Here is a 22,676-nt window from a genome sequence, read left to right on the forward strand (position 1 = left end):
CGCCTATTTACACACAAAAAATTATAATTATAAAAAAAATAAATTTAACATTATTGAAATTAATGAAATTTAAATTTCGGTCTTACCATTACTAATTAGGCAACGAAAATATGCCTGTCGTCAAAGTGGATTAGGGAGGCGGTCATTCGTGAGAAATCAGTTTAAAAGAATAAAAATGAGATAATTTTAAAAAAATTTTAATTAAAAATATCGAAAATTATTAAAAAGAAGAGAGTTGAGAGACTTGAGAGGGTTTGAGAGGATTGAGAGACTTGAGAGAAGAATGTGAATGAAAAATAAAATTTGAGGGGTATTTATAGGGTAAAAAAAGTTACCGTTAGGGTTTTAAACTTTTTTTATCGTTGGCGACAACGTTAAAAAAGCCGATTGGGATTTGACAAAGCGCGACCAACTAAGCGTGGTTTTCAACAAAATTGACGTATATCCCTAATTAAAATAAAAACCGACCCAAAACCCTAATTTTTTTTTTTAAATGGGCCTATAGTGGTTATTTTGCCATAAAAAAATTTTAATTAAAATTAAAAGAAATCATATTTGTAGAGAGGAGCATATACGCATAAAAGAGAAAAAGGAAATCCTTTTGTGTATATAGTAGAGAATCTAAATTCACCACCTGTCGTTCCAAATGATCTCCTCCGCAGTGGACCCCACTAACCCCGACTTAGACAGCCAACAGTTCCCCTTTAACTTTAGAGGTAAAATAAATAATTAATTAATTATCCCCGCACTTATATACTATTGTCCTCCATAAAAGCCCCTTTTTCTTTTATAAAAAAAATCTCTCCCTTGCACTTCTGATAAACAAACAAATATATATTTTTAGTTTACCTCCTCCTTTTTTTCCTTTTTTAATCAAGAAAAAAAAGTTTTTGGCTTTTTATGATACCCGGCGATGCCTACGCCGGTAAGTGTAGCGCGGCAATGCTTAACGCCAGAGGCAGCTCACGCGCTAGACGAGGCGGTGAGAGTCGCGCGGCGGAGGGGACACGCGCAAACGACCTCGCTCCATGCCGTTTCTGCTCTTCTATCTCTCCCTTCGTCCCCGTTACGTGACGCCTGTGCACGTGCTCGTAACGCGGCTTACTCCCCTCGCCTCCAATTCAAAGCGTTGGAGCTTTGCCTTAGCGTGTCATTGGACCGAGTCCCCTCGAGTCAACTCAGCAACGACCCGCCCGTCTCCAACTCGCTCATGGCCGCGATAAAGCGGTCTCAGGCGAACCAGCGAAGGCAGCCCGAAAATTTCCACCTTTATCGCGATATGTCGCAGCAAAATCCTTCCAGTATCTCGTGCGTCAAAGTGGAGCTCCAACACTTGATGTTATCCATCCTGGATGACCCTGTTGTTAGTCGGGTCTTCGGCGAGGCGGGATTTCGGAGCTCCGAAATCAAGCTGGCAATCATCCGCCCCCTCCCTAATCTCCTAAGATACTCTCGACCACGTGGCCCACCGGTTTTTCTTTGCAATCTAGAAAATTCGGATCCGGGTTATGAAAACACCAGGTTTCCATGTCATGGCGGCTTCAGTTTCCCGTTCCCGGGTTTTGCATCTTTTTATGGAGGAGAAGAAAACTGTAGGAGAGTAGGAGAAGTTTTGGCGCGAAGGAGGAATCCACTACTTGTTGGTGTATGTGCAAACGATGCACTCGCCAATTTCACGGATTGTTTGGACCAAAAGAAAGATGGCTTATTGGTTAAAGGAATTTCGGGGTTAAACATAATTCGCATCCAAAATTATATTTCCAAGTGCACTACTAATCAAGGCTTTAATAAAGGGGAGATGGATTTAAAATTTGAAGAAATGGGTCGGGAAATTGAAGGATCCGGATCCGGGTTGGTGGTGAATTATGGGGATCTGAAAAATCTTGTCAGTGACAAGAGTGAAAAAGATGATGATGATGATGATGATGATGATGATGACGACAAGGTTGTGGATGAAGATGGGATTAGTTATGTAGTTGGACAGTTAACGAGGTTATTACAAGTTTATGGAGGGAAACTCTGGTTGCTGGGAGCTGCAACAAGTTACCAGACATATTTGAGGTTTCTAAGTAGGTTTCCTTCAGTTGAAAAAGACTGGGATTTGCAGATTTTGCCTATAACTTCGGTTAGGAATTCATTGGCTCAGTCTTATCCCAAGTCCAGGTATGTAAATTGAATTATCAATTTTCTTGGATATTTTATTTTATACTATCTTTTATGTTGGCATGATATGTTTGGTCGTTATTCTGAATGCTTTTAACTAATTTATTTTGGTCAAGTATACTTATGTTGTGTTTAGAGAGCTCTTTATTTGTCCTACGGTCGAGTTTGAGGGATTTAAGGATTAGGTAATCTTGATTTAAAGCTGATGCTTCGTTGTGTAACTCTTTTAAGTCATAACCTTTGCCAGAGTTGCAATGGTTGGGGTAAAATATTCACCATGGTGAAACCTGGGATTTAGAGGGGACGTGATTTGTGATTTAAGCTGAATTTGCAACTTAAAGCACTGCTACGTTGTTGCTGTGTTAACATTTTTGAATAATAATAATAATAATAATAATAATAATAATAATAATAGTAATAATAATAAGAGTTTAAAATGATTTTAAAGATATTAAGTTGTTTGCAGTGGGTAATTAAGCGTTTCATAAAGGGTGATTATTTGGTTAGTGCATGGTTATTGGATGAAACACTTACATAGGCCTAGCTGATACTTTTATAATTTTAAATTTATTTAAGGTGTTGAATGCTATAGTAGTGGAATGTTGGTATCCACTTTATCGGTTTAATTCTTTTTGTTGTTATGCAGCATCACTTTTTTTTCCTTTGCGTTTATTGGTTCCTTTGATTTCCATGACTGTCTTCGTATTTAATCCGACTTGATCTCATAGTTTATGTAACTACAGCTTAATGGAGTCATTTGTTCCATTTGGTGGGTTCTTTGCTACACCTTCCGAGTCAAAGGGGTCCTTAAGCAGCTCGTATCAGCATTTACCCCGCTGTCATCTATGCAATGAGAAGTGTGAACAGGAAGTAATTGCAATTTCAAAGGGAGGTTTCAATGTTTCCGTGGCAGACCAGTGCCAATCTACTTTGCCTACTTGGTTGCAGATGACAGAGCTTGGTGCAAACAAGGGATTAGATTTGAAGGTGTGTGTCCGTTCGTCTATGCTTCACGTGCTTATTTTGTGTTCATATTCATTTGTTTCAAATATCTGTGGTGGGGACCCGGAGTATTAAGAGAACCATCGGTTTCAACTTTCAATCCCTATTATTACAACTCAAGTATATTCCTAAACTGATTCATTTGCTGCCAATCTCAAAAGGTGGAAACCATTTGCATGCACCCACAGCATACACTTATACCGGTTTTAAAATGTCAGTTGTTCACCAGATCTGTTGTGTTGATCAAGGGTTTCCATGTTTTATTCACTAAATCTACCCAACCCTGTCCCTGCCCCTGCCCCTGCCCCTGCCTCTGCCCCTTTTCTCCAAATCTTAATCGGTTTAGTTTGGATAATTTATGAAATTTATGTGAAAACAAGTTTGTCTCTCTTCAGTGCAGACCAAAGATGGGCAGTTTTTAAACACTATGGTAGCAGGACTGCAAAAGAAGTGGGACAATATTTGCCAGCGCCTTCATCACACTCATCCAGGCCCTGAGTCAAAAACTTATGAAGAAAGTCCTTCATTCCCGACTGTTATGGGCTTTCATTTCGTGCAAGACAAGAAGGAAAATGCTCATGGTCATAGTAATGACAACAGAAATGCACCGCCCGATGAAAAGATGTCTACATCACTATCAGAGAATCCTTCCTCTATAGTATCCAAGACTAGAAATGGAAGTGTCCTGCACAAGCTATGGGAAAAGCCTTCCAAAGTAGGTGTTTTTGAAGCGATTGAACCCATATCTCCTTGCAGTTTGTCCAATTCAAGTGGGGGTGACGTTAGTCAAGCCTCTCCTACATCTGTGACTTCTGTGACAACTGATTTGGGGTTGGGTTTATGCTCCGTTTCTTCAAGCAACACATTGATGAAACCTTCAAATCAGAACCATGCAGGGCTTGCGGAGGACTTCCCAGGTTGCCTTCCTGCAAATGTTGATGCTAATAATGGAAACATCTCTGGCCATCCTTCTCAGTCCTCTTCCACTTTCTCTCCTGAATTTTGTGGAAAGCTTAATCCAAGCAATTTCAAGAAGCTTTTTACAGCTGTCACCAAAAGAGTTGGATGGCAACATGAAGCTGCAAGTGTTATTTGCCAAACAGTGGCCAACGGGCGTGCACGAACTGAAAAATGTCATGGAGCCAGTCAAAGAGGTGATATATGGTTGAATTTCTGTGGACCTGATAGGTGTGGTAAAAGAAAAATTGCTCTTGCACTTGCAGACGTAGTCTATGGAAGCAGAGAAAATTTCATCGGTATGGATCTAAGTTGCCAAGATGGGGGGTTGATGCATACACAGTTGCTCTTCAATTCCCAGGAAGTGAATTATGATTTAAGGTTCAGAGGAAAGACTGTGGTTGACTATATTGCTGAGGAGTTAAGCAAAAAGCCCTTGTCAGTTGTCTTCCTTGAAAATGTGGATAAAGCTGATATTCAGGTTCAGAGCTGCTTGTGCCAAGCTATCCGAATTGGCAAGTTCTCAGACTCACATGGAAGAGAAGTCAGCACCAGCAATGCGATATTCGTGACAACTTCGACATTAGCTAAGGAAACTCAAGTTGTTTGTCATAAACAGCACACATCTGAGGATAAAATATTGGGAGCCAAGGGATGGCCACTGCAGATTGTGATCAAGCATGACGACAACATAATTGGCCAAGACTTGAAGTTACCTGTTACAACTAGAAAAAACATCTCTAAGCAGGGTTTTTTGAATAAAAGAAAGCTGATTGGCTCCCATGAAACTCTGGAGCAGCATGAGATGATGGAAATTACCAAACGGGCTAACCGAACGTCATCTTTGAATCTAGATTTGAACATTCCGGCTGAAGAAAGTGAAGTGCAGGACACTGATGATGCAACTGTTGACAATGACTGGGTTGATGAGAGCCCCATGCATTGGTTGCAAGATTTCTTTGGTCAATCTGTAAAAAATGTGGTATTCAAGCCATTTGATTTTGATGCACTTGCAGAAGAATTATGGGACGACATTAACCAGAGTTTCTGCAAGTCCATAGGTGCAGGGTGTTTGCTAGAGATAGAGTCGAAAGCTATGGAACAACTAGTAGCAGTTGCATATGTATCTGATGAGAAAAGGGTGGTGAGGGATTGGGTGGAACAAGTTCTTAGCAAGGGATTCGCAGAAGTTAAGGAAAAGTACAAGTTCAATGCTCACACCGTCGTGAAACTTGTTCCCTACGATGCTGTTACTTCTGAGGAGCAAACACTAGGACTAGGAGTTTGTGTTCCCCCCAAAGTTGTTCTCAATTAATAACTTTCTTTTTCAAAAGCCTAATCTGGTAGTTTAGGGAAGGTGTTGTATAAGGATTTAGCATCTTGCGAAGTATGTTCAGCTTCATAATCCCATAAAATTTGGGGGCATCTTCTCGTCTTCCAGCTTAGGTCGTGTATTCTACCATGTATAATCAAATCTGTAGTGAGGTGTTAGTGTGATATGTCTATTCTTCACAACAAAAGAAAGAAAAACAGAAAGACTTTTAGTATTTTGCTTGGTTTGATTGCTTATGTATAACCAAAGTTAATTTGCAAAAGAATTGAAGGAGTATGGTGAATGTTCAAATATCTTGTCAAATTTGGCTCGACTTGCGAATTTGTACCCCACCCTGAAAGAGTTGGATGGTTTCTAGTCCATGATCTTTTATTATTATTATTATTATTATTATTATTATCATCATCAACAACCAAGTAAAAAGAAAGTTGAAAGTGACAAAACTGGTGAATGGAACATTCGCTTTTCTTTCCATATTTACACCTTTGCTTGATGATCATCTTCCACCCTACAACATGCACAAGCTCAGTGAGTGGTTCCAGACGCTGAAAGCAACATATCTACAGACTCACGGCTTCAATCAAGTGATAGTGTGGGAAAACATGATGAATGGCGTAACATGAGTTCCAATGTCATGGTGGATGTTATTGATCCATCCCTAGTCACCATCAAGTGGTGTAAGGCTTCCTAATCCTCCCAACTAACTCCCTTCCTGTCTAATAAACACAGTTAAGTTCAATAGAAAAGGGTTTCCTATGAAACAATTTTCATATGCCTTAATTTACATGGTGGCCAGGGTGATGTAGCTAAGTCACTAAGTCCAATGACATAACAACAATATCTGCACTCTATATGGATCCTCAACCCGACAATGCTTTGGGTCAAACACGCCATCATCTCCCATATCATTAACTCCATTAATTGCCCCTTTTATCTTTATCATCTTCACTAGTAATTGCCACATCCAATGAAGTACTCACATTCAGCATCTCACGGTTTCTATCTCTACTCATGAATGAAACCAAAACTATTAGCTTTAGAATAAAGAGTTAATAGCATTGAATATCTTCAAATTATAATTCAAATTCTAAATTGGTCTTATTCAAATTATTAGCATTGTTCCAATCAAGTCATTGCATCAAACATTTACTCAATTTTTCTGATAGATGTCAATTGGTGACATGTATCACGATCTCACTGCCACATTTTTCTGTTCATATTTCCTTTTTCTTTTTTCTTTTATTATTTTTCTTTCTCATAAATAATAAAAGTAATTAATAATTTTTTATTATAAGTTAAATTAATATTTTGATAAAAATTATAAAAATATTGAACTAATTTATAATTCATATTCTAATATTTTTTTTCTATTTTCCCGTTCCTCCCATTTTCTTTCTTCAAATATTCTTTTTTTTTTACTTAGGGATAAATAATAATTTTATACATTAACTTTGTTTCAATGTGCAATTTAATACATGAACTTTGATTTGGTGCAATTATACATATGAAACTTGAATTGTAGTTCATATATATAAATAAAACCTTGATTTTGATTCAATTGTATACATTTAAAGAAATGAATATGTACATTTATTTTCATATTGAATTTGTCACATCAAAAAAAAAAAAAAACTGGGTTAGTAGAAATTGGGTTAATGAAATCAAGAGTAATAACGTCCTGATTTTTAGTTAAGATTGTGAAAATTATGTCAAGTGAGGTAATTTGGTTCAATGGATATGTGTTGTGCTTGTGAGTGTGAGGTTCTAAGTTTGAATATTTTCCCCTAAATTTTTATTATTTTTGTCCTAACCCCATCCTTGAACGTCTGGCTTATATATTATTTTCGCTCAATTAATGATAGAATGAGTCTGCTAGTTTAGAGGTAAGGCTTTAATTTGTCCTTTGGTCTTGTGTTCAAGTCCCTGTGTGTGTAAAGAGAAAATATTTTGCTATTCTTTGTTTGTGTCGCTATGTGGTCAATTCTAGAAATTTGATAGGTTAGGATATTTTATTTTATTTTAAAATTCAACTCCTAAATATTCTCCTAGATTTTTGACGTTTCTTTTTACTTTCCCCATTTTCTCACTTTCTCCACTTTTTCCTTTACGTTAGTTTATTCCTGGGAATTTTTCTTTCTGTTAATTCTTTTGCTTTTCCATCTTTTTCATGTGCACTTTTGTGATTTGCGAGTTAATCCCTTTTGATTCTTCTGTTGCCGCTTCTTTTATCGTCTACTTTGTTACTACGTTGGACCTGTGTTGTTGTTCTTACTTGTTCGGTTCTAGCCAAGTGAAATTTGGGTGTTTTTAGGGTCATAGGTACATCACTTTGTAAGCGCCATGTTTTCTCTTCTCAGGGGACAATTGTTTTATTATTTTCATTTTGATTTTAGTTTCTCAAGGGAGGCTGATAGATGTGTGGGATGGGCGATAAATTGTGTACTGATCATAAAACTGTTGTTTTTGATTAGGCGAGGTTTAGGAGATGGTGTATCTCTGGAAAATTGAGAATTTAAGGACTGTTTATTCTTTGGGTAAGTAATCAAATGCCTTGTAGGGGCTGGTTCTCTGTGATTAAGATTGAATGCTTAGTGTTGGCGGTAGAATTAGTGATTGAGTTTCATATATCGTTGCAAATTAGTCCATTCGAAATGCTGGTTTTAAGGTTTAGAAGTGTGTCGGATCGTCATTTATCAGAAACGTTTAGGTTTGTGACTTAATCTCGTAAAAATAGCGAACGATAGAAAGCCAAAAAACTCACTGTCGATGTCACACAGTCGCGTGAGCCACACGACCTTGTGCACACAGTCTGGGTTTGTAACAACCTATTTTTGAATTAATAAATTGAATGAAATAATTAATTTAGATAAAATAGAGTGGAAAATCGAGGAGAGAAAATTTCCAAATAGCCCCTATACTTTGACATTTCAGTAATTTAGTCAGGTAAGTTCGTATGAACTGTAATAATTTAGATGTTGTTTAAATTGGATATTTATTACATTACTTGATGTGAATGAACTAAAATATAAATGTATCAACGCTATGACAAATTGACGGATATTGAATCCTAGTCAAACCTTAGGGATTCTTAGGATACGAATGACATGTCATTAGGGATTTCATGTTTCGGGTCCTGGTCTTGAATGTCCTACCGATGGCTGAGGTCTTGCATTTGTTGCGGATTCTCCACAGCTCGTGTGAGTAGCATCGTCTAGCTTACATTTTAGCCCATAGCTTGTGTGAGCAGGCCCATTTCACAACTCGTGTGAGCATTCATGTAAAGAAAATGTTACGGTTATATGTAAAGGCACACTTCGTATGAGCTTTCCTAAGTATCCGATGTAATTCTAGATGGTTTAACTGGTATGAAAAGGAAATGAAATGGTAGGTGTTCAAATGGAATGTATTATGAACTTATGAAAAGGAATGTGATCCAAATGATGTGGATGCAAGTATAAATTACTTGTTATGGATGAATTCATTTGAATCATGTATAAATGTACTAACTTATGAGTTGATGATATTGTTTAGGCTTAAGCTAAACAATTGAAATGGAATGGTAAGTAAGTAAATGGAATGGTTCATAACCTTATGAAAAGGTTGGTAATTATGTAATATGTCTTATAAAATCATATTTTGTTATAATTGAAATTATATGTGATGTTGATGTATCTACTCAATTGGGAGTTGAATGGTGTTTAATAGGCTTATACTAAGTTTAGAGTATTGGTGTTGAATCAAGTTGAATCTATGTATTATAGTATTAAAGTAATAAGTTACGTTTAAAGTTTATACGAGCTTACTAAGCATTCATTACTTACGTAGTTATTTTCCTTTACTTTACAATTTATCAGAAGCTCAATTGATTGGAAGTTCGTCGGAGATCTATCACACTATCCAGTGGACAATTCGGTAGTTTTCGAGTAAATTGGTTAGGGTTTATAATGGCATGTATAAGATGATTAGTAATGGTACTTTAGTGCATGTGTTAATGATGTTTTGGCATGTGTAAGCCTTGAAAAGCTATGTTGGTTTGGTACACTTTGATACCTTACTAAATTATGTAATGTTGATTACTTTAAAGTGCTTGTTGATATGATTCACTTGGCATGTTGATGATAGTTTGAAAATGGTTACTTATGACATGTTTTAGTTCATAATTGAACTAGGTTATTATGTTTGAAAATGGTTTGAAGGTGATTTGGTAAGTATACATTATGTAAGTTAACTATGTTGGTACATTTGATGCCTTGTTAGTTTGTGTCATTGTGACTATATCATGTTGCATGTTTTGAAAGGCTCAAATGACATGTTTTGTAATGGAATGGTAATGGTCATATTTGTGGTATGATTTGCTAGAAGTTGAATTATGTTTGATGATGGAAATGTGATCAAATAAATGCATGTTTAGGTATGTTTAAATGTTTACATTAATGGTGTCTTGACTGGCATGTTGGTTGATTGATTTGAGACCATTGAATTGGTCATTGTATGTATGTTTTGGTAAGGTTTTGATGCTTTGATAATGTGCACTAAAGGTCTTTAGGTGGATGCATGAGTTGGTGTTGGAAATGACTTGGTTTTGGGAAAATTCATGTCTAGACGTCCTGAGACACGAGTGTGTTACTCTATCGTGTGTGACACACAACCTGGCGACACGGTTATGTGTCCCCTATAGATTTTATTACATGTAAGTCAAGCAGTTACACGGCCTAACACACGGCTTGGCACAAGGGCGTGTGGGGTTATTTTGAGAGTTACACGGCCTGGCATACGACTGTGTGACCCTATTCAGAGAGTTACTCAGGTAAGAACGTGGGCTGGGACACGGTCATTTTTCCCTAGTTCGAAGGTTACACTGCCTAAGATAAGGGCGTGTGTCTCAGTCGTGTGAGGCACACGGCTGTGTGACCCATGCAGTCAAAATTTTCTAACTTTTTCTTGAACTTTCCTAATATTTTCAATTTGATCCCGAATTATTTCTAAGATGTTTCGAAGACCTCGAGGGCTCGATTAAGGGATGATATGTATGTGAATGAATGTACTTTTAATATGTTTTCAATGATGTTTGAAATGTATGTTTAATTTTTTGTTTGTATGCCCCGTAACCCTAGTCCGACGACGGATATGGGATAGGGGTGTTACATTTAGTGGTATTAGAGCTACGTTTTAGTCGGTTCTTGGATTGAACGTAGCATGTATGAGTCTAGAAATGCATATCATTATATAACCTATGATAGTGTGATGTATCCTGACTTTTATGGGATTTGTTTTACATATAGGCAGAGATGTCTTCCAACCAAGCTAATTCCAATGATGCTAAAAGCGATACTCAAGTATTTGATTAAAAAGTTGCTAATGATAAGGAGGAACTCATAAAGGTTAGAGTAGAGGTTCATAATGTTATATTGATAATGAACGTTATGTTTGATATGTGTTATATGATAGTTAAATTTTGTGGCTTTATGACTTCCTCCCCTCTCACCCTCAAAGTCTTATACAATGGAATTTACACAAGATTTATGTTGTTTAAGTCTGCTAAAGGGGAATCAAAGAGCTCAGTAGTTAATTGAGTAATATTATGGTTAGAACCAGAGTTGGTTAGTAAATACCAAGAGTTATAGATGAGATAGAAGAATTTTCTGAAGACTATTTGGGATATGTAACGTTACTGTTAAAAAAAGAAATTATTCACCGGTAATCAACTTTAACTGCTAAGGTATCTAAAGAACAGGTTAGCCAGGATTTCTTCAAAACTGATTTCTTTAGTGGAACGAGATAATGTGGGATCATTGATGACTTTAGTAGTCAGTGGGATAGTGTTCAAATTGTAAATATATCTAAATGCAGCTATTATGGCCGAGTATCTTACAACGATCTCCTTTGGGTATTCTATATGTTCTTTTATCCTTAGAGATATATGCAATTGTTTATCATTAGATGTGATTCTTATTGTGTGGGGGACGTTGGATAGTCATGATGGTAAAAAAAGGTATTGTTAGTCTAACTGATTAATGATCGACATTGCCCTATTTTTGGCTTTCTATTCAATTATGTTTTGATAGAGGACTCTATGGAAAAATTTAAGTGTCGTCATTTTTCTAGTTCTACTGGTTGTTGCTCTGCTTTATGTATATAAAATTTATGGTGTTTATGTCACAGCTGGTTCCAGTGCGTATGAGTGATATTCTTATTCTGGATTTTCTTTAGAGAATCATTGATCTCTTTATCAATCAATATGGGTTATATTCTTGAAAGTTTAGTAGAACCTTACATATTGGATTTCTTTATATTAGCTTTCTTATTGTTCTTATTATCTATCTTATCATATATGGTCTATCTGCAAAGAATACATTGACTTGGGATTATTATATCTGTTACAGTTACAATTTTTGGTTGGATTATGGGAGCATGTTGATACAGATCTCAGCTTTATAGATGTCATGTTGCTGCACTCATTGTTTCTGGAATTAAATTGGGTTTTCTTATTTGCTTCGGGGTGCATCATTGGTACTTGAGGCATTGTTTTAGCTATACGGTTGTAACGTCAATCTTATTAGAGCATTGTGCACAGTTTGAAAGAAGGTTTTTGGAGGAAGGAACAAAATAATCCTTCTAATTCATCTGATCGTTATGACTCTGGTATGGTTCAAAGCTTCGATGTTAATAATTGAAATAGTTTCATTATGTATACCATTTTAACTTTCATGAAGGGAATAGATAACGAAAAAAGTATGTACGGTGGAAGGTCGAGCTTAACCTCGTATATTAGTTTTCATTACTCAGGTAATCTCGAATTATGTTAACAAGTCAAAACTAGATGCCATATTCCGTATGAGTTATTACAGTTGGTGATGATCATTGAATGGTATTCTGAGAGAATTACGGTAGACTATATATCTGAATTATCTTGACAACAAGAAAAAAGAAATGATTTGAACTGTTACTATCAGGTTGATAAGATCAACTCATTTGTTTTAGTTAGAGCAAATTATTCACTTGAAAAGTTAGTTGAGTAGTAGGTATTAGAGTTCATCTCTAGATTCCAGAATAAATTTTGCAAATTCACGGGAAAATAGACGGACAGTCAGAATGGAAAATTTTTATTCTAAAAGATATAATACAGGGATATATCAGTCAGATCAGTGATAATCGGGAAATATTATTATGGGTTAAAATCGTCTCAATAGATTATTTATCACATTTGTATGTAAATGATATTGTTTGAAGCTTTTCATGAAATGAAACATTTTTCAGTTGAAAGTTACAGATGCTGATATATTGGAAACATCAATTAGAGTCTATTATGAAGATTACGAACTTTAGCTAAACGCTATGAATTATCTAATGTATCTGGAATCTGATAATCTGAGTTTTTTGGTTATGTTTCCACAGATGATTGCTGGGAATTTCTCAGTAGTTGTACTACTAATGATAAATATATGATAGGAAAGCATCAAAGTTGTTCAGTTAAGTCAGGTACCTACTTCAGTCTCAACCAGAGAAGAATTTGTTGTTTACAGTAACGTTTCATTCAGACGATCTTGAATTAAGATGGGTTGAATATTATAAAGTCGATAGTAGAACCGTTAATTATTTAGAGAATTTTGAGATGCAGGGAAAAACATTTGAATATGTGCATTGAATAATTCTGGGATTTCATAGTCTATTTGATTTACATCAGACAGCGGCAAAAGTGTATAACGTTTTGAGACAAGGCTACTAGTACACAGGATTATAACATGAAATTACAGAGTTAATTTTGAAATGTCTATTATGTCTATAAGTCAAGGTATAGTATCAAGTTTTGATATGAGTTCTGATTGAGAAAGAAAATTTGAACAAAATAGCTATTATCAGGTAAGAAATTTCGAGGATGAAATTTTCACAAGGGGGAAAGTTGTAACAGATAGTTTTTTAGCGATGTCAGAAACAGTGGTTTCAGGGCCACAGATTCGATAAGTAAGTTCGTAAATATTATTATTTAATATTTACGAGTCAAATGGTATGACCTTAAAGTCAAGTGCTTTTAGAAATTGAGGTATTGGGACCTCATTTCTATAAACTGAGCCGTAAGTATTTTATTAAATATTTATGGAGTGTTATTAAGGTCGTATAAAATTTTTTTTAATAAATTTTGACATTTGCATGCTTAATTAAATAAAAAGGACTAAATCATAAAAAGTGTAAAAGTTGAGTTCTATAAGTTAAAAGGGTTAAATGACTATGGAAATGAAATTAAATGGACTTAAATAATAAATAAACCATTTAAGGAATTAGTGGACAAATATGAACATGAATTTGATGTTTTGTTTAATTATTAACCAAGGGTAAAATGGTAATTTGATAAATTAAATTCTATTAAATAAAACAAAGTTTTCTATCATCTTTTATAGTTCTTTCTTCCACCAAAATTATAGAGAGGAAAGCCATTCCTATTTGTTTCAAGTTTCATCCAACTTCAAAGCCTTGCATGGTATCTGAATTTAATTTTGTTTTTAATGATTTTTATGTTTTTGAGATCGTTGTAGCCTAATCTAGCTAACCCGGGGGTCAATTTGTTAAAATTTAAATGTTATGGAAAGTGTCATTGATGAAATTGAAATATTCTTGAAAGTTTATGGTAGAATCTTAAGCTTGGTTGCTAGATAGGTCTAATTTGTAAAGTAATTTTTGGTAATTTTAATATTTACAGGCTAAAATGTGAAATTAGTAAAAGAACAAGGACTTTATGTGAAATAACAACAAATATGTGTTGTAATAGGGTTCCAAATAATTCGGCTAAGCTTGAAATTAAATAAAAATGGTTAAATTGTATTTTTTTGGTTTAGGGACTAAATTGAATAAAAGTAAAATGTTGGGGGTAATTTCGTAAAATTTTAAAAGGACTCAATTTCATAAAATAAATTGGTTTTGCTACCTGAATTAATGAATTGAATGAAATTATTAATTTAGATCAATAACGAGTGGAAAATCGAGAATGAGAGAAAATTTCCAAATAACCCCTGTACTTTGACATTTCAGCAAATTAGTCAGGTAAGTTCGTATGAACTGTAATAATTTAAATGTTGTTTAAATTGGATATTTATTATGTTGTTTGATGTAAATGAACCAAAATATAAACGTATCAACGCTATGACAAATTGGCGAATATTGAATCCCTGTTGAACCTTAGGAACTCTTAGGATACGAATGACATGTCATTAGGGATTTCATGTTTCGGGTGCTAGTCTTGAATGTCCTACCGATGGTTGAGGTCCTGCATTTGTTTCAGATTCTCCGCAGCTCATGTGATCAGCATCGTGTAGCTTAAATTCTAACTCATAGCTCATGTAAGTAGGCCCATTTCACAACTCGTGTGAGCATTCATGTAAAGGAAATGTTACGGTTATATGTAAAGGCACACTTCGTGTGAGCTTTCCCAAGTATCTGATGTAATTCTAGATGGTTTAACGGGTATGAAAAGGAAATGAAATGGTAGGTGTTCAAATGAAATGTATTATGAATTTATGAAAAGGAATATGGTCCAAATGATGTGGATGCAAGTATAAATTACTTGTTATGGATGAATTCATTTGAATCATGTATAAATGTACTAATTTATAAGTTGATGATATTGTTTAGGCTTAAGCTAAACATTTGAAATAGAATGGTAAGTAAGTAAATGGAATGGTTCATAACCTTATGAAAAGGTTGGTAATTATGTAATATGTCTTATAAAATCCTGTTTTGCTATAATTGAAATTATATGTGATGTTGATGAATCTACTAAATTGGGAGTTGAATGGTGTTCAATAGGCTTATACTAAGTTTAGAGTATTGGTGTTGAATCATGTTGAATCTATGTATTATAGTATTAAAGTGATAAGTTACGTTTAAAGTTTATATGAGCTTACTAAGTATTCATTGCTTACGTAGTTATTTTCCTCTACTTTACAATTTTTCGGAAGCTCGATTGATTGGAAGTTCGTCGGAGATCTATCACACTGTCCAGTGGACAATTCGGTAGTTTTCGAGTAATTTGGTTAGGGTTTATAATTGCATATATAGGATGATTTGTAATGGTACTTTAGTGCATGTGTTAATGATGTTTTGGTATATGTAAGCTTTGGAAAGCTATGTTGGTTTGGTACACCTTGATACCTTACCAAATGATGTGATGTTGATTACTTTTAAATGCTTGTTGATATGATTCACTTGGCATGTTGATGATAGTTTGCAAATGGTTACTTGTGACGTGTTTTAGTTCATAATTGAACTAGGTTATTATGTTTGAAAATGGTTTGAAGGTGATTTGGTAAGTATACGTTATGTAAGTTAACTATGTTGGTACATTTGATGCCTTGTTAGTTTGTGTCATTGTGACTATATCGTGTTGCATGTTTTGGAAGGCTCAAATGACATGTTTTGTAATGGAATGGTAATGGTCATATTTGTGGTTTGATTTGCTAGAAGTTGAATTATGTTTGATGATGAAAATGTGATCAAATAAATGCATGTTTAGGTAAGTTTAAATGTTTACATTTGAGGTGCCTTGATTGGCATGTTGGTTGATTGGTTTTGGACCATTGGATTGGTCATTATACATTTGTTTTGGTAAGGTTTTGATACTTTGTTAATGTGCACTAAATGTCTTTAGGTGGATGCTTTACTTGGTGTTGGAAATGGCTTTATTTTCGGAAAATTCATGTCTGCACGGCCTGAGACATGGGTGTGTAACACAGCCGTGTGTGACACACAACCTGGCTACACGGCCGTGTGGCCTGGTAGGTTTTATTGCATGCAAGTTAGGTAGTTACATGGCCTAACAAACAGCTTGGCACACAGGCATGTGGGGCTATTTCGAGAGTTACACGACCTTGCACACGGGCCTATGACACGGCTGTGACTCTATTCAAAGTGTTACTCAGGTAAGGAAACGGGTTAGGGCATAGCCGTGTGTCCCTACTTTGAAGGTTACATGGCCTGAGACATGGGCATGTGCCTCAGCTGTGTGAGGCACACGGTTGTGTGACTCCTGTAGTCAAATTTTTCTAAATTTTTCTTGAACTTTCCAAATGTTTTCAATTTGGTCCCGAATTGTTCCTAAGATGTTTCTAGGGCCTCGAGGGCTCGATTAAGGGACGATTTGTATGTGAATGAATGTATTTTTAATATGTTTTCAATGATGTTTGAAATGTATGTTTAATGTTTCGTTTGTACGGTAATGCTCCATAACCCTAGTCCAGCGACGGATACAGGTTAGAGGTGTTGCAGGGTTAATTGGGTTGTGTGGGCCACATGGGCATGTCGGCCTATGGTTTTGAAATTTCACCTAGGGTCGTATTTGTCTATGATGCATATTTAGCCACTTCGTAGGGTCCATATTGTATAAATAGGACTTGAAAACATGATATCTAATAGTATGACACTGTAAGTAATGTGGAAAAGGTATGTGATATATATATGCATGAATTGTATAGTGATAATTCTGACGGCATGTTTCTATTTTGCTATGTTTGTATATGAGCATATGATTTCTGATTATATTAATTTTTATATTTTTGAATCTACTATATGACCATGCATGTGACGTTATGGCGAAATCAATTTTATTTTGTTGAATTTGTGATACATTTGTTCTGCAAAAGTGTGGGATTCCATGCCTTCTTATTTCTGTTATTGTCCAACTACATGTCCGACATGCTTTTCATTCTGGTTCTGTATATGCATGCCATGTCACATTGCACGGGGTTAGGTTAATACGGTAAGGAAGAAGTTCTCGCGGTTTAAAGATCTGCATTATCTAGTGGTTTAACCACATATCTATTCTGGCAGCTTAGTTGCAATTATAGTGGCTCGACCACACATATCTGTTTTGGTAACTTGACTGCAATGTAGTGGCTTGACCACATATATTTGATTTGGTAGTTTAACTGCAACTTTGGTGGCAATGTCCACAATTATCTGTTGGTGTGCTTTTGGATGAATGAGTTCTGGGGAACTCTTTTTGGTGTGTAACGGAGTTGGGTAGGAAGTTTTCTGAAAAATCTACATTTCATTTTCTAAAATATTGCACTGGCATAACCATGCATTCACAGTTTTGCCATTCGAGTTTGATGAATTCTATACGACATTTGACCTACTTATTGTGGTATTTATGATTCTGTTTGAGTTAAGTTATTTACTGAGCTCGTTAGCTCACCCCTTTGTTTTCATCTTCTCAAGTAATCAGCAAACTTAGGATTGGACAGTGGGTGGAAACTCGGAAACTAGATTCTTTCGAAAAATTGGTTTTTAATGGACTTTGAGTTATGTTTGGACTTTTTCTGGACTTTTCGAACTGTAATTTATCTTGAAATATTCTCTTCCGTTATGAACTGCTATATCGTATTTTAAAACTATAATTTTACAAACTGCTAAATTATAGATTACAAACTAAGTTATCCTTTTCAAAATTTAATACTCAGAAATTTTTGCTGCAAAATTAAAGTGTCAAATTAAGTGATTTTCCGTAAAATAAATAAGTTCAACGCGTGTGTTTTTCTAAAGTTAGTTTTCAATTTCTGGGTTTTAAACAAACTAATGTAATTCCTCCAGATTTGGCTGTAACGTCTAGGCTGGGCTTGAGGTGTTATAAGATTAATATAATAGCTTGTGTATGCAATATATCAATGTAAAATTGCGCTAGTTTAATAATGGTGTTAGTGATTTCTGAAAATTGAATCAAATCAAATTTTCATGTATAAAATCGCACAAAATCAAAGTTCATGTACAACATTGCACATTAAATCAAAGTTCATGTAAATATTCATCCCTTTTACTTATTATATTTCTTAATCTTTTTTGTTCTTTATCCTTTTATAAATAAATACAAAAAATATGTAATATTTTATGGGAAAATATTTGGTACATTGCTGTGGAGTTTTTAAACTCCATAAGGAGGTTTAGGGGGGTTAACAAGTGTCTCATATTTTATATTGGTTAGTATAAATTTTATTTTTCCTAAATAATATTATAAAATAGAGAGAAATAAAGAGAGTAAATAACAATGAAAATATGGGGTGCAAAAGAGAATGTATTTTATTTATTAATCATGATCTATACAATGCTTATCCAAAGTTATATTTATAGACGCAAGAAGTATAAATAATATAGAACTCTAATTCTAATAAATATTAGATTCCTAATGTATATCAAACTTATCCTAATCTTGATGGGCATCTATTTAATAATAAAATATTCATAACACTCTCCTTTGGATGTCCATCAAATGAAAAATGTGCCTTATTAAAGCATTATTAGGAAAAACCCCATGGGATAAAAACCTAATGAAGGAAAAAAAAGTACACATATCTATAATACGCATAACATATTACCTCATTAAAAACCATATCAAGAAAAACCAATGGGATAAAACCTCGGTTAAGGAAACAAGAGTACAATGCGTATTTACTCCGCCTCATGAAAACATCACATAATATCTTATAATCTACATATCAATCTTGAATACTAACTTTTCAAATGACCATTTGAATATATTTTCTAAGCATTTTATCACCATTCTTTTGAAAGTCACGAGTGTGAAAAAATTTGGAGAAATATATTTTGATCTCTTCAGGAGTTTCAACAATAATCATAGCAAACTTTAATCATGGTTCTTCTATAAAAATACAAATAGGTATTTTGGATCATTTTATAATTCTCCTTCAATTGTTATTCACTAAGTCAAATTTACCACATATGTTCAAATTATTTCAATTCCAGATAATTTCGATATGCTTCTAGCATTCTAAATCCTTCAATGATTTTAATATAAACTTTACTATATAATGATTCATAGAAAGTTGTAACAATAACCATTAGACGTAAGTTAAATCTTTTATGAATTGTCGGTTTAATAATATATCTAAAGGTTATTGCATTCACCACAAAAGAATGTTATATCTTTTCATAATCAATGCCAGGACTTCACGAAAAACGTCATATTTTTATTTCGATTTTGCAAAACTACTTGATTTGTACCCTCACTGGCTTTATACCTTTAGATATCTGGACTATTGGTCTAAAAACTCCACGAATTTAATTGTACTTGAGTTGTGTCTTTCTATTTTTGACCAATCTATTCCATATATATATTTCTCAATAGATTTATTCAAGATTCTCCTTTTATTTCACTATTTCAACAATAATATTGCATGTCGACGACTTTTATTATTGGTTCCACATTTTCTCGAATTGACATAACTTATCGAGATTTCATTATTTTCACTATTTTAATCTTCAGTTTTAGGTAGTCGAATATCTTTTGGATTTTTAGTTATTTTTAGTTATGTCTTGGGTCTTTTTTGGAGCACCCACCTCCACTATATGACCATCTAGAAGAATTTTCATCTTTGGAACTGATCAATCTATAATTTATTCTAACTGATTGTCCTACTGGGACTTTGATTCAAATTAAAATATTAAATGGTATATAACACTTAGTTATTCTCATTAAGTTTGTAAATACATCTGAAAATTAACTTGTTGTAACACCCTTAGCCCGTATCTGTCATCAGATTTGGGCTATGGAGTATTACCGAAGCATAACATCGTATATTGAACACTTTGTTATAATAAACAAATTACATCGTAAATCCTAGCAACATCAACCAAAATCATACATACGGTCCCTTTTACGAGCCACCGAGGCCCTAAAAACACATTAGAAATGAATCAGGACTAAATTGAAAACATATGAAATTTTTTGAAAAAAGGCAAAATTTTTCAAACTGCAGAGGTCATACGGTCATGTAGCCAGGCCATGTCTCAGGCCGTGTGTATAACACTCTAGACCCGGCCTAGACGTTATGGCCGAATCTAACGATGTCACAAGGTAATACGTTTTGAAAAATATGTCGTTGCTAAATCTCCTTTTCTATTTAACCATTTTTTCATTATCTTATGTTAATTTCAAATCCTGTCGTTCGTTTGCAAAACATTATTCATTTACAAATCGTTATTCAATTTCAAAACATTTTCTTATTGCAGAAGCTTTTAAACAGTTTGTGTATTCGTGGTATTTTTGATAAAACATTAATTTCATTTGAAAACCCAAGTTTTATCTAACACTAGCAGATTTAAATCATAAAACCGTATAAAAAATAAATTTAAACCAAAATCCGTAAAGGTCATAATTACAAAAAAATACTCTCAAATAAAAGTAAAATCATAAATAGGTAATAAACAGTGTAAAAGAAGTCGTGTGGCCACCAATGAGTCCTCCGCTGCACCGATCCGCCTATATCTAGGGATTACCTGTACATATTAAACAGAAGGGGTGAGTTTACGTAAACTCAGTGTGTAATCCTCATACAAATGAACAGACAGTAAACAAATAATCACAGCTCGACTTAAGCCTTTTTTAGTATCAGTATCAGTCCAGTTTAGGCCTTAGCCCATCTCAGTACAAAAACATACATGCAGTTGGGCTTTAGCCCATCGCAGTATCAGGAGTAGTAACAGATATGCAGTCACAAAAATCCTACCCATCCAGCCTCTACACATCATCTGCATCCAACCCTACACTCCATGTAGGGATATAATCAACTCGCCCATCCCTACACTCCAAGTAGTACCGAATGCGGCACTAGATAGTAGTTTGCAGCTGAGCTGCCTGTAAATTAGGCTCGAGGCCTTTATGTACACTTCCTCCGAACATTTTAATCCCCCAACCCAATGCAATACAATATACAAATATGACATGCTATAACATAATATCATGCATGTAAACAGGGCATACAGTATCAAATCAGTGAGACATCATCAGGCTTAATCATATCAGTCATACAGTCATTTTAGTCAATTAGGGGTCTAGGTAAGCTTACTGACCCTATAGTAGGTCCATAGTCGAATTGGGTGACCCGTGCAACCTTATCAGTCAAACAGTGAAAATGGGCCTACAAGCCCATGATGTTCGCCCGTGTGGGCCCACATGACCCAAATTGGCCTTGGCCTCGTGATCTATTTTAATGTAACCCGTACTAGTTAATTATTCATATGTGTTTTCACAATTTACTCATATGATCCTTCAAAGCTGTCTACTTGAGTCACTGTTACTAAATTATTTGTATCTTAAGCTACAGAATTTCGAATTAAGATCTGTAAATTTTCCCTAAAACCAGACTCATAACTTCTTACCATAAAATTTTCAGAATTATTGGTTTAGCCAATAAGTACAGTCTATTCTTTAAAGTTTTCCCTACTCTGCTATCTGATAGTTTCGATCTTTCTGTACTAAAAATTAATTATCTTCTCGTATAGAATTCAAATGATGTTCTCGTTTGTTTCTCTTAAAATTAGACTCATTCAAGATTTTAAACATATAAATTATAATCCATAATCATTTTAATACAATTTTTAATAATTGTCCAAAGTTAGGACAAGGGATTCTGAAATCATTTTGACCCTATCTCACTAAAATTCAAATATCTCATAATAGAAAATACTTTTTCTTACTTCGTTTCTTTTATGAGAAACTAGACTCAAATATCTTTAATCCTATATTTTTTCCATCCTCTAATTTGATTTCCACAATTTATGGTGATTTTTCAAATTTAGCTTACTACTGCTATCCAAACAACAAGCAATTTTGACTTTTCGTTGAATCCCTTATTTTTCTGTTTCGGGTATACACCTGGTTTTGTTTTATGCTAAAACAGTCCCCGAGCACTCCAAAGCCTATAATTGAACAAATAACACCATAATCAGTCTTACCTCGCGATTAAGAAAAATCTCGAAACCAAAATACTTACCCATAAAGCGATGAACACTTACCGCAAAACTTCAAATCGATATGTTTACGAAAATCACGAGGAGAGCCTTTATCTTCGCGAAATGCTGCTGCCAACACCCCGGAATTAGACTATTGAACACAAAAAATTATCTTAAAATGATATCCAACAACTTACTGAATTTGCACAAGTGCTGCTTAACGCTACGAAATCAAGAGGAAAGAATGGTTTAGGGGAAACAAGGGAATTTCGGCAATAGTAGAGGAAAGAAAAGAAAAGATAATCGAGTAAGAAACAAAGAAGAAGAAAAAATTGACAGAGATGGGGGAGAGCAAACGTCAGAAAGATGGAGAGAAAAATGACTCTTTTTTTTCGAAAAAGGAAAAAGTGATCAGATTTTGGATATTCTCCCCCATAATCCCTTAATTCACACCTAAAATCGCTCCCTCACTTCCCACTACACATCC

General features: G+C 34.6%; 1 protein-coding gene across 1 annotated transcript; it reads left to right on the forward strand.

The window, feature by feature from the left end:
- The first annotated feature begins 758 nt into the window (after positions 1–758).
- Positions 759–5,746, forward strand: LOC107904057 (protein SMAX1-LIKE 6). Its single transcript, XM_016830328.2, has 3 exons — positions 759–2,163; positions 2,907–3,150; positions 3,566–5,746. The coding sequence occupies exons 1-3, from the start codon at positions 914–916 to the stop codon at positions 5,435–5,437; spliced, it is 3,366 nt and encodes a 1,121-aa protein (XP_016685817.2). The 5' UTR covers positions 759–913; the 3' UTR covers positions 5,438–5,746.
- The last annotated feature ends 16,930 nt before the right edge of the window (positions 5,747–22,676 follow it).

The sequence above is a fragment of the Gossypium hirsutum genome, chromosome D05 (genome assembly GCF_007990345.1).
Source record: "Gossypium hirsutum isolate 1008001.06 chromosome D05, Gossypium_hirsutum_v2.1, whole genome shotgun sequence".
Taxonomy (NCBI): domain Eukaryota; kingdom Viridiplantae; phylum Streptophyta; class Magnoliopsida; order Malvales; family Malvaceae; genus Gossypium; species Gossypium hirsutum.